The sequence below is a fragment of the Aplidium turbinatum genome, chromosome 11 (genome assembly GCF_918807975.1).
Source record: "Aplidium turbinatum chromosome 11, kaAplTurb1.1, whole genome shotgun sequence".
Lineage (NCBI taxonomy): Eukaryota > Metazoa > Chordata > Ascidiacea > Aplousobranchia > Polyclinidae > Aplidium > Aplidium turbinatum.
The window spans coordinates 16707426-16723400 of NC_137482.1; the positions used below are offsets into that span (position 1 = coordinate 16707426).

At 37.7% G+C, this 15975-nt stretch overlaps 2 protein-coding genes across 2 annotated transcripts; both read left to right on the forward strand.

The window, feature by feature from the left end:
- Positions 1 to 2119: 2119 nt before the first annotated feature.
- On the forward strand, positions 2120 to 7224 carry LOC145779785 (nucleoporin Nup37-like). The gene is made up of 6 exons (XM_082591427.1): positions 2120 to 2390; positions 2932 to 3065; positions 4599 to 4782; positions 4917 to 5121; positions 5517 to 5652; positions 6065 to 7224. Exons 1-6 carry the CDS (start codon positions 2162 to 2164, stop codon positions 6188 to 6190), a joined length of 1014 nt encoding a protein of 337 aa, XP_082447553.1. The 5' UTR covers positions 2120 to 2161; the 3' UTR covers positions 6191 to 7224.
- Positions 7203 to 10272, forward strand: LOC145779786 (6-phosphogluconolactonase-like). The gene is made up of 5 exons (XM_082591428.1): positions 7203 to 7425; positions 7999 to 8144; positions 8558 to 8761; positions 9110 to 9250; positions 9807 to 10272. Exons 1-5 carry the CDS (start codon positions 7305 to 7307, stop codon positions 9918 to 9920), a joined length of 726 nt encoding a protein of 241 aa, XP_082447554.1. The 5' UTR covers positions 7203 to 7304; the 3' UTR covers positions 9921 to 10272.
- Positions 10273 to 15975: the final 5703 nt, after the last annotated feature.

Below are 15975 nucleotides of genomic sequence, written 5' to 3' on the forward strand. Positions count from 1 at the left end.
CCGTGATGCTAATGGAGCTGTCTCAGCAGGGGGGAGGATGCCCCCTGCCTTCAAATTTTCTCTGGATGGAGGGCAATGGTGCCCTTTTAAGGTCATGTAAGCTACTGCACATTTTGCAATATAGGCTAACAACTTCTGCTATTCGCTTTTAGCCAAATTATAGGGCCTATAGCCTACAGTTGGCCCACACAAATTATCCTGTGGACACATTTTATACTTTGCAGCAGATTGTGATGCTATGAATGTGAAATTTACCTTTCGTTTCTTGTTCAAGTTATTGCAATTATTCATCTGTCTCACATTTCGACTTTCATGGATAATAGTGGGAAAACGAACGAGTTGCCCAGCATTATCGCTACCGTATATCTCACCCTAAAATCGTTCCGGCGCCCCTCTATCTCAGGTTTGTAAACTGCCTACAACAAGCTTTAATGAGTCACTGGAAATAAGCTTAAATGGTAATTCCAACGATCATGAAACAGAAGTTGCATAACCTACGTGAAGAAAGATTATTGTCTTGATTTTTCATAGTAGGCTATTCTGTGAAAATTTGAAATATACGCCAAACAAAATATTCCAAAGGAGCTCAAAAGCCGCCACTCGCCAAACCCAAACCGTACAATAATAGCCTACCATAGATACGCTAGCCAAGCTGGCAACCTTGATTGTTGATTGTGTCCATAAAGTCAGTCGAGCGTGACGATAATTCCACGATTGCTGAGTTGCATATCTATATATAAGATATCTATGGTTAGAGCATAGATTACTCTATGGTTAAAGCACGGCATGGGTTAGAGTTAGGTTAAGCGGGAAAATGTTTGCGGAAACTGCGGAAAAAGGTTTGCGGAAACTGCGATCAGCGAGGGTTAGGGTTAGTTAGAGCATAGATTACTCTAGGGTTAGAATTAGGGTAAGAGTTAACGGAAACTGCGGAAAAAATTTTGGGGAAACTGCGATCAGTTAGGGTTAGAGCATAGATTACTCTATGGTTAGAGAGCGGAAACTGCAGAAAAATTTTTGCGGAAACTGCGATCACGCCAACAATAACCTGAAACATCGGAAACATCGCCAACAATAAACTGAACAGTCCTGCAAGATTAATTTGCTCTCCATCAAATGGAGGAATGTTAAATATTACAATACTATCCATTAGACAAACCCAATCAGTGGTTCCCAACCTTTTTTTAGATGACAACTTGTTACATTGATTTTAAATATCTTGCAACCCCCGACCAACGTTTTTTTCTTAACAGCCAGAATGATTATGACAAACAAAGTCGATGGTAACAAAACCTTTAAGGGACCCCTTTGGGGAACGTGACCTCTTTGAGGGACACAACCGTTAGGTTGGGAACTCCTGCAATAAAACATGAAAACCATATTGTGGTCCCACTTTAACTCACAAATTTTGGCCATAGTTGTGCTGTTTACAGTAATGTAAAAGTTGATTTAAATAAAAAATGTTGTATAAGGTTTGAAAAGAAAATGACAAATTCAATCTTGTTTTTGTGCATTTTTAAGCCTAATAATCGGTTTTTAATCAGGACGCACAGTTTATATATATTTGACCAAATTCAATAAAAACTGGACTTTTGTAGATGTTGGAGTTACATGTTCTCGTTTTAAAATTAAAGTTTTGGTTGAAATAAGTTTTTTTTTTACAACCTAATTTATTTGTTGGAGGTTTTATAGTGTAACTCTGTAAACTTTAACTAAAATTTTGAAAATTTGTTTGAGATGGCTTCACCTTTCCTCATAGTGAACAAGGTACATTTCACCTCATACACTGAAATAGGTCAAAGTGAGCAATGTACGGTATATAATATATATTTACTTTGGAATATTGAACATTTTCTTGGTTTTTGAGAAACATTAAAAAAAGTTACTCCTTAAATCCACTTCTGAAACCCTGCGTGTCCAATGCTGCTGGTTAGATTAATAAGTTAGAATAAAGGTGAGAGAAAAGTTTACACTTTTTGTCTTGAGTTTTTTGGGAGATGCTCTTAACTAAGTGCCCCTCCTGGATCTGTTAATGACTAATCTAAAACTTGTTATAGAATCTTCTGAGATCGGTTAATTTTTTTCATTTTTCTACATCGCATCATATTTTTCAGTTATGTTTGATATATCTATATAAAACAGTCTACTAACCTGATAAAAGATGAAATCTGAAAAAGCAAAAAATTGTAATGTGGTAGAAGCTTGTTCATTTTTAAATGTTGTGGAATTTTGTCCATATCATGATGCAGCTGATTTATTAGCATATGCAAGTTTGGACAGTCTCTGTATTTGCTTATTGTCCTTTTCGAGCCACCTGAAGTCTGGTAATAACACCTCATCAGATGATCTTGTAGTTAAATCTGAAAAGTTGAGTACATTTGATTATGAAGGTGAGTGTCCATTGTTTTAAATCATCATACTATTGAATGTTAATGATTTGTTGTTCTATATACCTAAAATTTATGATAATAGATTTATAGAGTAGGCTATAGGCAATAGGCATGGTTTACTTAATTATTACTTACCGTACCGGTATATACTTATTAAGTTAGCCATGAGTATAGGCCATTTCATGTCTTATTGAAATCACTTGTCAGTTTCCATCAATTTTAAAAGTGGCCTCCCCTGGCGCTTGGTAGTTTTGTTGGCTCTTTTCTTGCCACAAAGATAAGAGTTAAACCAACTGGTACTGGCGGTAGCTGATAGTCTGTAGCAGAATTACTGTTGATACTGGTGAGCCTAGCTTCATGGGAAAAATACAGTGTCTATCACTGTCAATTCTTGCTACAATCGGCTACCGGGAAACATAATTTTTAGTAGTTACAGGTTAGGCTATTCAAACTAAAAAAGAATGATGTGGACATTTTAGTACTTTGTACTGTTTTGTTGTGCTTTTGTTTGGAAATGTTTTAATATGCTTATTTTTTGCAGGAATATGCTGCATCTCTTGGTCACCTGCTTCCAATATGCGATATCTTCCCAGATGTGCCAAACTTGCGATTGGCTTGGAGAATTCTACTGTCTGTGTTTTAAGCACAAATTTAAAAGAAGAAACAAACGTGATGGTAAGTTGATGTGGTTAAATTAAAAGATTGAACTTTAATGCTAACAACTAGTGGTCTTGCTGGTATTGTTTATGGGAGTAACATCTTGTGTAATGCATGTTTGGTATAGTGCATGGTCATTGATACCTTAACATCACTGGCTTATCGTTTAGCCAAATTTTTTGTAAAATTGTATGTTTTCCATACTTGCTTAAAATTTCGTAAGCTTGTTATCAGCAAATTTCTCATCTGCGTTTGGAGAATATTATCATTTGAATTCTTTGCTGTATTTGAATGACACTGACACTGCTTATTTCTTTTGTATGGAAAGCATTTATAAAGATAAAAACCCTGTCCCTTTGGGGCTACATTCAAGAGATGGTAATCAGAAAAATGTGTAAACACGAATTCTTGTGAAGTTGAATCTACAGGAACAACATCTGTTTGCATAGTGTAACAATCGCTGTGCTTTAAAAGAAATGCGTTGCAGATATTATAATAAATGTTGAAAATGAGTGAGATTCATTTACATTGAAAGTGTGGACAATAGACATTTACAAACAGTTGGATGAGTTTGTAAGCTATTATTTGTGTTCATTTTGGAAGGGAAGACTCTTAAAGACATGCCGTCGATTGTGGAGTAGCGCCGCTTCGACTTGATTTCTTGCCCTTGATTTCTCGCCCTTGATTTCTCTCATGGTTATGGTTGCTTCTCTAGAGAGAAATGCCTATGGCCCTTCTTGGGGCCATGGCCTACTGAAATGAGGCAACCAGTCTGCAAAATGAAAAACTGTTTGAATAAAGGTTCTGAGACAATGGTGTATTTAAATGCAGAAGTTAAACCAACAAAGGTCAATTGTTCAATATCATCTTCTCTCATTGCTTTGACACCTCACAACCTCACAAACAGACATTAAATCTAAGGAAAATATATTGGTTTGTTTTTGCGATGTATCGATATCGGTGATATTAGCCATTTTTGGAGTATCGGAATCGGTGTTGGCTAACTTTGACCAATATTGTGGCCGATACTAAAAATGTAAAATAAAACGTATTTGCTGGAGATTTGACATTTCCTTTTAATCACATACGGTAGATTGACTGTTTTGCATTATAGTGCTGTGGTTTGTTTGAGTTTGTAGAGCTCCGGCTGCATGCAGTGCTCTATTGGTGCTGGTTGTGCAATGTGCATGAAGTTTTACCACTTTTGTTTGTAGTATTATCAAATCAAAACAACTGCAACAAGTTTCTCGAACTGTTACTAACCTCGACAAACACAACAGTTCTGTACTTTTGAAAAGATCAAGAAAACAGAAGTAGGCCTTTTAGAAATTGCTCACAAAATGTGACATGGCTAGCCGTAACCCCAAAGGCCATGGTATCGGTGAAAATATTGGCATCGGTAGTCAGTATATACATCTTTAGGTTATGTATGTTAACTTATTGCAAATATTCAAATGAATTCACTTCTCTAGTTTATAGACACTCAGTTTTTTAAGAATCGACCATCTTATTTCGTTATTATTGGGGCCGTTATTACTTTTGTGCTTCCAGACATTGCATGGTCACACGAAAAGCATCAATTGTGTGTCGTTTGAACCTGTCACTGGATCTAAGTTAGCTTCAACCAGTGATGATCACACTTGTCATGTGTGGAACATTGAAAATGGAGAAGTTCTTTATGTACTAGTTTTATTGTATGCTGGTGTCGATGCAAGTTGGAACATTCAAGAGCCAGGTCTGTTTTACTTGATTTTTCTGATGTTAAGTTAATTTTTTGTGTTATCTTTAAGCTAGTTAACTGCTTGCTAAGAAAGAAAGTGTTCTAAATTTAACTTGACTATTGACTAATCACAAAGTATTTGTGTTAAGGAAAACTGTTAGTATCTGATCAATCTGGGTGTCTTCGGTTTTATGAGTTGGACGAAGCAAGTGAATCAAAAAGTGTAAATCCATTTCTTTCTCTGGAGGCTGACTGTGGAACGCTATCCTCTTCCGACTGGTGCCCTACCAATCCTCTTAGAGTTGGAGCGGTAGTTGGAAATGAGTGGGTCTTGTGGGATATATCAAATAATGTGTGAGTATTGGTAATTATTTACATTTAGAAGTTTGTTGTCTGTTGTGGGATGTTTTTATTTTTCACGTAGTTGTATCGAATTTTTTGTAGCAATCTCTTTCGTTGTATCCAGTGCCTGCCCTTGGTGGTTTAGATTAATTGAAATAGATTGCAAAATGAAAGGCAAAGTTTGTGTTCATCTTCAAGCATTTAATTAGGTATCTTTTCAAAACACGGCAGCATGCTTTCAAAAAGTCTCCTCTTGAAGCTTTTTAATTTTTGTTAGATGCTCTCAGTACACAGCCAATTTGGTTAATGGTTGGATATGTGAATGCAACGTAAATTATACCGCTTGTGTTAAGGTTTCTGAGGGCTAATGAAATTTATTTGCAAAGTTTGAACCCGAGAACTTTCAGGCTACCCGAAGAAACACGCCAAGCTCATTCCGGAGGCTGCACCAAATTTCTGTGGTCTTGCCATCACGAAGATATTTTTCTCACTCAAGGAAGACCGAAGCATACCACTAAAATACACCATCTGGGGCACCGTGAGGTATGCACAGTACAGTAGTCCCCGCTTATTAAGCCCACCTCTGAGTCGGACGATTTTGGCCTATTAAGCTGAGGACAATTCTCTGCCACTCCTATACAGTAATTCCGAACCAGACCACATTGGGCTAAATAAGCAAGGGCGACTATATTACAATCTGGAAAAAGCAGCCAAGCTAGTTTTAAAAGAAAATGTGGAAAAGTAGATTCTTCTGTCAAAGCTTATATGTAGACCATATGGCTAAGTCTCAGCTCGCAAGACTTGCCATTTTTGCATCATTTCAACGTCGACTGATATTAAAATAGTATGAAAGGCAACTGTTGCTAATTGGGTAGAGTCGTTTTTGCCTTTTCAGATTAACTAAGTGAACAATCGGAACTTTACTTTTTGTTTCAAACAACTTCTTATGTTTCAGCTCATCTTTCAAGAGATTGAAGTTGTTGGTTCAGGAGCAAGTTGGCACTCCACCCTCCCTGTATGCGCAGTGGCATCTAACAGCTCTATAAAGATTTTTGATCTCAATGCATTATCACAAACATGAAAATATACAACATTAATTGTGAAGATATGTTATAGATCATTTGAATGTCACTACTGGTCTGTTGCTATGATCATCAACAGCTGAACAGTTGTGATCTATAGTTATATTAACGCTGCAATCAGAAAGTATTGCGATTGATAAATTTAACACTATTTTGACTTTTGCAAAGGTGTTTTTACTGATGATTTGAATGCTACGACATTTGTGGTAAATGTGTCTCATGCTATGATAAGTTAAAGAACTTAATTTCACATTTTTTTTCTGTTGTTTCTGCCATGCCCATGAAACAAGTGAACCAACACAATGCGTTTTGTTTTACTAAGCAATCATAACTTTAGTCTTGTGAACGTCATTGTGTTTTGTAAAAAAGAAATTTCTACGAATTTGTCTATATTTTGTGTGTATCGTTTTACGCCCGATGGTTGAAGATTTAGATTAAGTAGACGGGAAGGCAAGGAAGCGAATCTTCGTTTCCACCTTCAGGCATGCCTTTAAGTGTCCTGCCAAAGACACAGCCGCATGCTCTTGAGCGGTGTCGAACCTGCGCCCTTTCGAGTGCCGCACCAGTTCTCTCAACACTCGGCTATGCACTATGCAGCCGACGATCTCTTACTGATTTGTTGTAAGATCTGTATTTGACGAAATATTTTAGTTGTTGCAAATCACTGCCTCACCTTAAGTTTTTTTTGAAGTTGAATATGCGTTCACTTTTTGCACTGATTGTTTGCCGGCGAAATTGTACAATGCTAAGCATTGAATAACTTTCTGCAGTAGAAGCAACTGCATTTCTAACCTATAGGTTAAACTTTCAATCACATGTCCTTAAGAATGAGCATCTCGTCGTCATAAGTCGATTGCTTCATGTCACATTTGACCCATGTTGACGGTAATTTTTTTTCCGCAATCGATACTTTGCATCTATGGATGGTGCAAGAGTTTGAATACAGATACTCGGCAACTGCACTGGCAACGGGAATGCTTGACCTCCGTAAAAGGCGTTAATGTACTCACTGCTTTGTTATTTGTATTTTTAGGATATCTCCATATGGTCTAAGGTTAAAACTCTCATATGTGACATTAAATATTTTAAGCTGATAATAAAACTTAATAGAACATGGCTCAAGGTGCAATAAAGCATGTTTTCAACAACACTGAAGAACTTTCCAAATTCTCAGCTCAGTTTATCATGGACATAGCAGAAAAGGCCATAAAATCCGAAGGAAGGTTTACATCAGGTGAGTGGATGGAGACGGTGTTAGCTGTCCTTGATAAAAAGCTAATTGGAAATTTCTTGCCATAAGGTGTCGCCCTTCATCTAGTTTTGTTTTCGAACGTAGAGTTTTGTTGGCATTGCCTTACATTCAGCCAGCGTAAGTTGCCATCGTTTCAACGACGGTTGACATTGAAACAAGGAACTGTTTTTGTATTTTTCACTAATGCAACTTTTTCCTCAATTTATATCGTGGCCATTTTCGACAAATAGCGATTAGTGATTAAATAGCGAGATTGTTTTTCAACTGATGCTTATTATAGAGGTTTTTAGCAAGTTAATGACATTTTGCCTGCTGTTACAACTTAAACAAATACCGTGTTTAAAACCTTTGTTTCTCCCTGTCTTTCGTATTTTTTTTAATTTGTTTAAAAAAACAAATGTTTTATGGTCTCTAAATATTGATCACTTTTTTTTCACCTCCTTGAAACTTTCGATTATTTTTGATACACTTGCGAAACTACACATTTAAAATGTCATGTATAGAGCGGTAGATGATAACATGGAGTATCGCTCATATGCAGTTTTTCAAACTTAGGTGTGTCTGGTGGAAGCATTATAAATCTTCTGGCTACTCAACTTGGCTCCAATCCAGCAGTCCAATGGAATAAATGGAAAATATTCTTCTGCGATGAGCGATTGGTACCATTTACAAATAGCGACAGCACGTATGGGCAGTTTAAGGTAGCATTTAGAATCATTATTCAACCTCATTGTATTGTCAGTCATTAACTTTGGTTACCTGTAAGCCTACTTTAACTGATCAGTAATCATAAATCAATATTTTGAAATAGGCGTAGATGTCAAAAGAGCACTGTTGGCACATATTTTCACCATTTTGGATCTTCAAACACTTGGAGTCTAATATGGTAGTGTTTTGGGTAAAAACAATCAAAATTATAGTTAATTATGACCTCATAATCGTAGCTTATATCGTGCACTAAAGAGTGCACGGTATAACTTTTAAAAACTCTGGTTGTTTGTTAAATTTTGTTTAAAAAACAAACTAATTAGCTCTATTAATATCGATTTATGTTGTAGTTGTCATTTTATATGTCACAATCCGATTCTACTTTGTGGCTAACATCTTTTTTTAGGAGAAATTGATCGAAAAAGTTGGTTTCAACGATTCCTGGGTCCCGATCAATCCTGATCTTCCCGTCAATGAATGTGCTGTGGATTACGAGAAGAAATTGAAAGAAACATTTTCCACAGATTGGCCTCAGTTTGATCTTTTATTGCTAGGAATGGGACCTGATGGACATACGTGCTCTTTGTTCCCTGGCCACAAGCTCTTACAAGTGATAAAACCCTAATTTAAAAACAAATGACTTTGTTAGATTGCTTTTTTGTACATACATACATTTTGTGATTGTTTTGTTCATTTTTGTAACACTTCCAGTTTTTTGGAGGGCCTAAATGCAAGAAAATTTTGTATGTACATCGGCTGTGGTAACCTGCAAACAGCTTGTCTCGTCAACAGCGCACTGCAAAAGACATATAACAGCGTTATAAAGATGCACTGGCGACATGGTGCTCGTCACCACCATTTGCAACTGATTTCTCCTTTTCACGGAGTACAGGGACGTGTCTTCTTCGTTTTTTGATATTTGATAGCAAGTCTTCACGCACCATATATTAATTTTCAGGAAGAGAAATTATGGATTGCCCCAATCGACGACTCACCCAAGCCCCCACCCTGCCGGGTCACCATGACACTGCCCGTCTTAAATCACGCTCGCAATGTTGCGTTCATATCCGCCGGCAGTGGGAAAGCTGACACAATAAAGGTATTACAATCGCTCAGTGCTTTTTATTATTATTTAGTTCAAGATCATTCTTGATGGTGCAGATTTGCATCACTTGAAGGGAATGACAAAATAGGCTATTAAACCAGTCTTTGTTCATTGTTCACCTTTAAGGATGTTATTAATTATTAACACAAATACTGATTTATTGTCTTGCACGTCAAGGGTTCGTATGGTCGAGTTCCCTTCAAGGGTACATAATTGTATGAGTTTTTGACCAACGTTGCTCGTGGGAGGCGTCGAACCGATGTCCTTTCGAACTTTGGTTTGATGTTTTTCCCTATCTAAGCACTCACGTGGCTTGTGGCTTGTTTACGACATTGTTTTGCTCGTATGCAAATTCAGGCTCGTGTTTGGTTAAACAGTAAATATTTGCAGTTGCACCAACACTGTTTTCCACATGTTTACGAAATTTAAAACTACTCTTGGTTGGTGCGTGGGTCTACTAATCAAACAATTTGTATTGTTGATTTACGAGGGCGTTTGCGTCACTTTTAACTGGTCAAAGACTAAAAGTAGTTTTCTAATCTCTTTATAGGCTGTGTTTACTCCACCTGAGAACGTAGCACAGCTACTGCCTGCTGCCAGAGTAAAACCGGTTTCGGGTAGTTTGCACTGGATTATGGATACCGGAGCAGCAAGTAAAATATAATGCTCTTCAACAATCAGCAATGTTTCATCAAGTTCCACTTTTCTTTATTGAAATGTGGATTAAGTTAACTGTTTAATGTTTATCTATGCAGTTTGAAATATTTCAATGTACTATCTATGATTACAGCCTGCTACTGTAAAAAATTGTTTGTGAAAACGAACATTTCTACACGGTTAAATGACTCTGGATCGGAGGCTATTGTTGAGTTTTGGTGATTCGACATAGAAGTTGTATCGTTTTTTTGTTTTCTAAAAATTGTGAATAATCGAGGAATCTTGAACGCTTTTTCTGTCGTATATCTCAGATTTTATTTCGCAAGCATCATTAAATCCACACTGGCACTGGCGTTTCACATCGTTATGAACTCGTATACAACGTGCAAGATCACTTTATTTGGCTATTTAAACAATGAGTTGCTTGTAGGCTATATTTTAGTTCGTTACTTTAATACTGTTTGCTAACTCTGCTTTGTGAAGCGCTGAGTGGAATATATGCCTCCGATTGATGCAGTTCTTTTTTCTCATTTTGTTTCGAAGAAGCCTGGTCTTCATCCCGAAATATCAGGGTTGACCAGTTGTCTGTGGTGACTCCTCCACTTCTCTCTGTCGTTGGCGTCTTCAATTTTTAAGTTCCTTTTTTCGAATTATCCTTTACGGTGTATTCCTTTGTTTTCTTCGGTCTTTTCTCATTTTTCCCGTCAGTGCCATATTCCAAACTCGCTTTGTTAAATTATCCTCGTTCGTTTAAGATGTCCACACCAGTAGGCCTACTCATCACTTTCCTCAACATCCGTCCACTCTCTCAATACATCATTTTTAATTTTATCCAAAAGTGTCTTGCCCAGATATCCCTGGTCTTGCCACACATTGTTTGAATCATTCTCATTTCTGTTGTTAGTATCAGCTTGAAGTCTATCGATCTGAGATAGATACAGCGCTGTATATTATTAAGCGTTTTCGTCAGACCTTGCGACCCATATGAAGCAAAGAGAACGATTCAACAAATCCACTTGCATGCAATATGCACTATAAGACATATTCAAGCAGAAACAAGTAGACACATAAGGCGTGTACGTTCAGAATAAAGTTATACCAGATACATTGTTTGTAGTGTTCATGAAACGATGACAGTGAGAAAGAATCCAATTTCATGAGTGACGAAATTAAACCATTAGCGACAAGAGATTTGAAGCTCACTGATATTGATCGTTGATGTCTCGAGGCAGTCCATATAAAATACGAAACGAATTGTTATGCGCCTGAACAGTGAACATATTACGGTACTCTTAAACGAAACGGCTGAACAACAAGGCTGCTGATTTACACTACTGAGTGAAAGGCTATCAATAAATGCAGTTTGTAAACTCACTTAAAAAAACAGCACGATACCATCAACTGCTGGGGCTACTTTTTATAAGGTTTTCACGTTGATATTAGATTATATAAACTAGTAGTGGTTGAAGTCGAACTTTTTCTCTGAACATTCTGTATGTTTTTTCATCAATTATGGCTTCAGTTCAGTTATTTTTATTTATGGTTCAACATATTTCTATTAACTATGGTTCAACTATCAACTATGGTTCTCAACTATCCCTATGGTTCAACAAAGCAAACTCTCTACCAAAGCTTTATCATTTTATTTATGACTCACAGAAAAAACAAACAAACCAAAATTTTGTGAGGAAATTGTATGTTTCCGCATCAAATGTTTTGATATGATTCTAAACAGCTGATATTAGTCCCACGGCGGACTTAACTTATCCCGAGTAGGGAAATACTTTTTTGTTATTATGGTTGAAATTATCCATCGATCAGACTCCGTTATTTTCTTTCATACAACTTCAAATACATTCTAATTGCAACATTTGTTGGAGCTGACTCAGCTGAAACCAACGCTGAACCAAATGACGTCAGTTGAAACAATCTGAAACCTTGAATGGCTGTTTTATAGTTTTTAGTCTTCATTATAATTTCAATCAATTAGTAATTACCTTAGCTTATAGGCTATGCCTGCAGGTTAAAACCCCTACTAAAATTTGGCAAGACGCACGAGATTGATCAAACTGGAAAACATCATTGTAGCCTACATCGAGGGCTGTATCAGCCATGATACCTACAGAGAGAGATATGCCTGCAAACATAAAAATATCCAATTGGTCATGGACACTGCATACAGGGTTTTAAACCAGATTTTAAGTTTACTTAGCATGCATAGCAACTTTTTTTCAAGCAAAATTTGTTTTTTAAACTTTCACAATTGATAAAAATGGCTGTTTTAATGTCTATTTTATAGCATATCGTATAAATTATGTCGTATTAGTTTCATTGTTCATATCTGTTTTTATCTTTTTCTTTCTTTTTAATTGATTTTCAAATTTTCTGCCCCCCCCCCTCCCAAAAAAAAACTCTTAGATCCGCGCCTGAGATAAATAAACAACATATATTTAGGCTATAGTTTTATTAGCCCAAATACCTTTAGCTGATATATTTAAGATTTGTATGGACAGTTGCTATGGAGATCGGCCATGGTGCGTTATCAAGAGTGCTGATGGTCATGAGGGGAACACATCTTGATGCGTTTAGCTCAGCAAAAAAGAGACAGGCAAAGAAAACCCCACAAAGAAATCCTACCACGGGCAAATACATAGAAATCCTACCTTTTCAAGAGCAACGCACCCAGGCCTTGCACTACTCACAAAACAGTTTCAACTTCTTTCTTTTTTTAACTAGTTTAATTCAGTTTATTTCTACTACAATCAAACGGAGAAGAAACTAGTGTTGCCAACCAAATGCATAAACAACCCAAGAAATCGGCATTTTAAAGAATCCTTAAAAGCACGATCATTCTCGGATGGTAAGGCCAGCGCCAAATGTTGAATTGCAGATGATAAAATATGAATTACTCGCACACAGTAGCACATTCGTCGGCGAGCTTTCGTCGCTTCTTCCTAACCCTAACCCCCTACCACCGCCACTAGAGTGAACCTTGAGCAGCCACTCGTCCCCGCATCATCTTTTGGGACTTGAAGGTGTCGCGGCGCACCATGTGTCGTAGACCGTTGCTTAGGAAGAACACTGTGGCCAGAAGTCCTAGCGGAACAAATGGGTTAAATTTTTGAAAAAGGATTTCCACAAAGGCTGATGCTCGACCGCCTCTAGAGGGCGGTAGTCGTCGCTAGATGGCGGACCAGTTAACTTTTCCAACAAACTTAACTTTTCAAAATCATCAGGGAGTTGCTTCAGAATATCTTCTTTGGTCATTCGGGGTGGATCGGTTTCCATGGTTACGATGACGTCAGACCCAGGATGTCATCAATTGGACGATACTTCCAGTCGTCAGCTTCAAGAGATGGAAGAAGATCTTTCAATTCTTTCACCCGCTTCTCGTGCTGATCTTCAATGACAGAATGGGTGACCTTCCTGATGATCATTCACCAAGGTTGAGGGAACTTCTTCTGGTTGGTTTGGTTAAAAATAAAGAAGAACTTGAAACTGCGAGTGAACCTTGTGACATAACTTTTACATATTACTTAGCACAAGCTACTTATTCAAATAGAATGACAGTTTCAACTTGACGATACGAAACAATGACAAAAACAACATCATCATCTTGTGGAAATCCAATTATACCCAAGGAAGTTATGTCTCTTAGATATCAAGCCTGCTTTGTATAAAGTTTCGTCGATAGAGCGATAGTTATAAGATCCCAGGCAGCTCTACATTGATCCAACGTCTGCAAACGTTGAATAAGGGGCGCCGGAAACGCTTAGGGGCGCCGGAAACGGGGAAGCTGGGTGACGTCTTAGGCGGACACGCCCCCCCCCCCCCCCACTTTCAAAATTCCTGGCTACGCCACTATATACAATGTGTAAGAACAGTTACGTTTTGTTGTTGGGGTACTTGATTGTTTACACACAATTACCGTAGTAGCCTACGGTAACTTTCTTGAATATTTAAACATCAAAGTTGCAATCTCTGTAGCCTACTTTTTATGTGGTTGATTGATTTTAAATTATTGAGTTTCATTAGGCCTATATGCCTACCTTTTATGCTTTCTCTGCGGTCAATGTCAAATACAGTAGGCTACGAAGAAAGTTATTCGTAACTGTTGCAATGTAGGCCGAGTTTTGTTTTCATGACACTGTGTTAAAAGATTTACTGTACCTAGCCTAACTCTTTTTTTACAAGGGTTAGGCTACTTTAATCAAATGCTTTATTTACAAAAGGTTTAACAGATGAAAACGGTAGGCATTTAACGTATTCTTCTGTGCCAAAGCAGTAACGCAACCATGCCTGACATATGACATCACTGATGTTTGTAGCGCTACCATGCGCATGCCCGGATTTGGGGAGGCAGAGAGGTGCAGGTGCCCTGGGCCTTCCTTTTAAAGGCCCCCGACATGGAAAAATGTGATTTTGTATTATTATTGTTTTTTTTCTTTCAGCCTTTGAAGTTTATGCAAAATGCTGTACAGTGCAGTGCTGGATTAATGCTACTGTAGACGTAGCCTAGAGGTGGTTTTTCGCGGCATAGGCGCGAAGAAAATTTTTGCACGGGGGCCCCCTTATCTAAAAGTACCCTGGGCCCTCCATCAGCTAAATCCGCCCCTGACCATGCGTCTTTGCGTGACACATGACATAACTGATGTTTGTAGTGCTGTCGAGATCAGTTAGCAAGAACTTTTGCGGGCGACTTTAAGAGTTAAGTGAGGCTTCCCGTGACAGCACCGAGTATTGAACACCGGCCGGTGGCACCACTCAACTGATTGCTACGCTACTCAATGCGCCAAAATAAAAATAATTATAACAGGTTGGTATCGAACCAACGTCATTGAAATGTAGACCACGCTGGCTACTATCTGAAGTTTTTTTTATTACAATTTCACTCTCAGGCGCTAAAAAGTCACGTGATTCTGTGATGTCACACATGATTGCGTTACTGGTTTATCGATGAAAACATGCAATCACTCAGCGTTGCCCCCTCTTCAGCAGCATCGCTTACCTGGCTCCGACACTGGCGTGACAAGCTATAAATGAAGCAGCATCGCTGTGAATTCCGCCAGCCTTGCAAAAATGTGTTTGGTTGAAAAAAAAAATGGTTTTTAGAAATTGTGTAAGGCATACTTTCAGCAGACTTCACAAAAAATTGCTTTGATTTCAAGGTCAAAAAGTTCTTCAGCAAAGACGCTAAATTTGACCAGAATTTTGAAATTTTATATCTTATTTGGCAACGCTGTGATGCGGGATTCCCCTTGTTAAGTTCCTGTTTCACAGCACATGAAAAGGGAAGTTATTTCATCACCAGCCTTTTATTTTGAAAGCGTGTGTACTGTGTAGTGTAGGCTATCGCAGACAGACTTTTCTTATGATTTCATAGCGCGTGTTAATGTCAAACCAAATGCCGGTAGTACTTAAATTTCAATGAATTAGTCACATTCTTGCAAAGCACACTATAATAATAATAATATATGAGATGTTGTAAAGCAGAGTGCTTATTCATCTTTCAATCACGTACAGTAAACAACTAATAAAGATAATAACAATAGATTAGAGCTAGGAACTGCATCTCACTATTTCACAGCAATTGTTAGTGTCAAACTAAATGTACTCCGGGAAATGAGACAGAAAACAGGAAGAAATGTGGTATAATACTTTTAAAGTACTTAAATTTCAATTAATTAGTCACATTCTTGGAAAGCACGCTAGCCAGTAGATCAAAGCTAGGCAAACTGCAGCTCACATTCACATATGGCTCGTCAAACCCTCTTTTCTAACTCTGCAAGCTGAACAACAACTAATTAGGCTAGGAAACAATTCTCTCAAAAGAAATACGCAATTCACAAATAGGTCATGGGCACATTTTTTGACATGTAGAAATAATTTAATGTTTACATAGCTCTGTTACTTTAGTGGTTACGCACCTGACTCATGAGGCATTGGTTTGGCTCGCAGGGTGTGTGCTTGAGCAACGCATTTAAGGACTACTTTCCATTCAGTGAAACCTAGTGGATGGAATAATTTCCTGGCAACAACATTTTAACAATCAGAAAACCTCA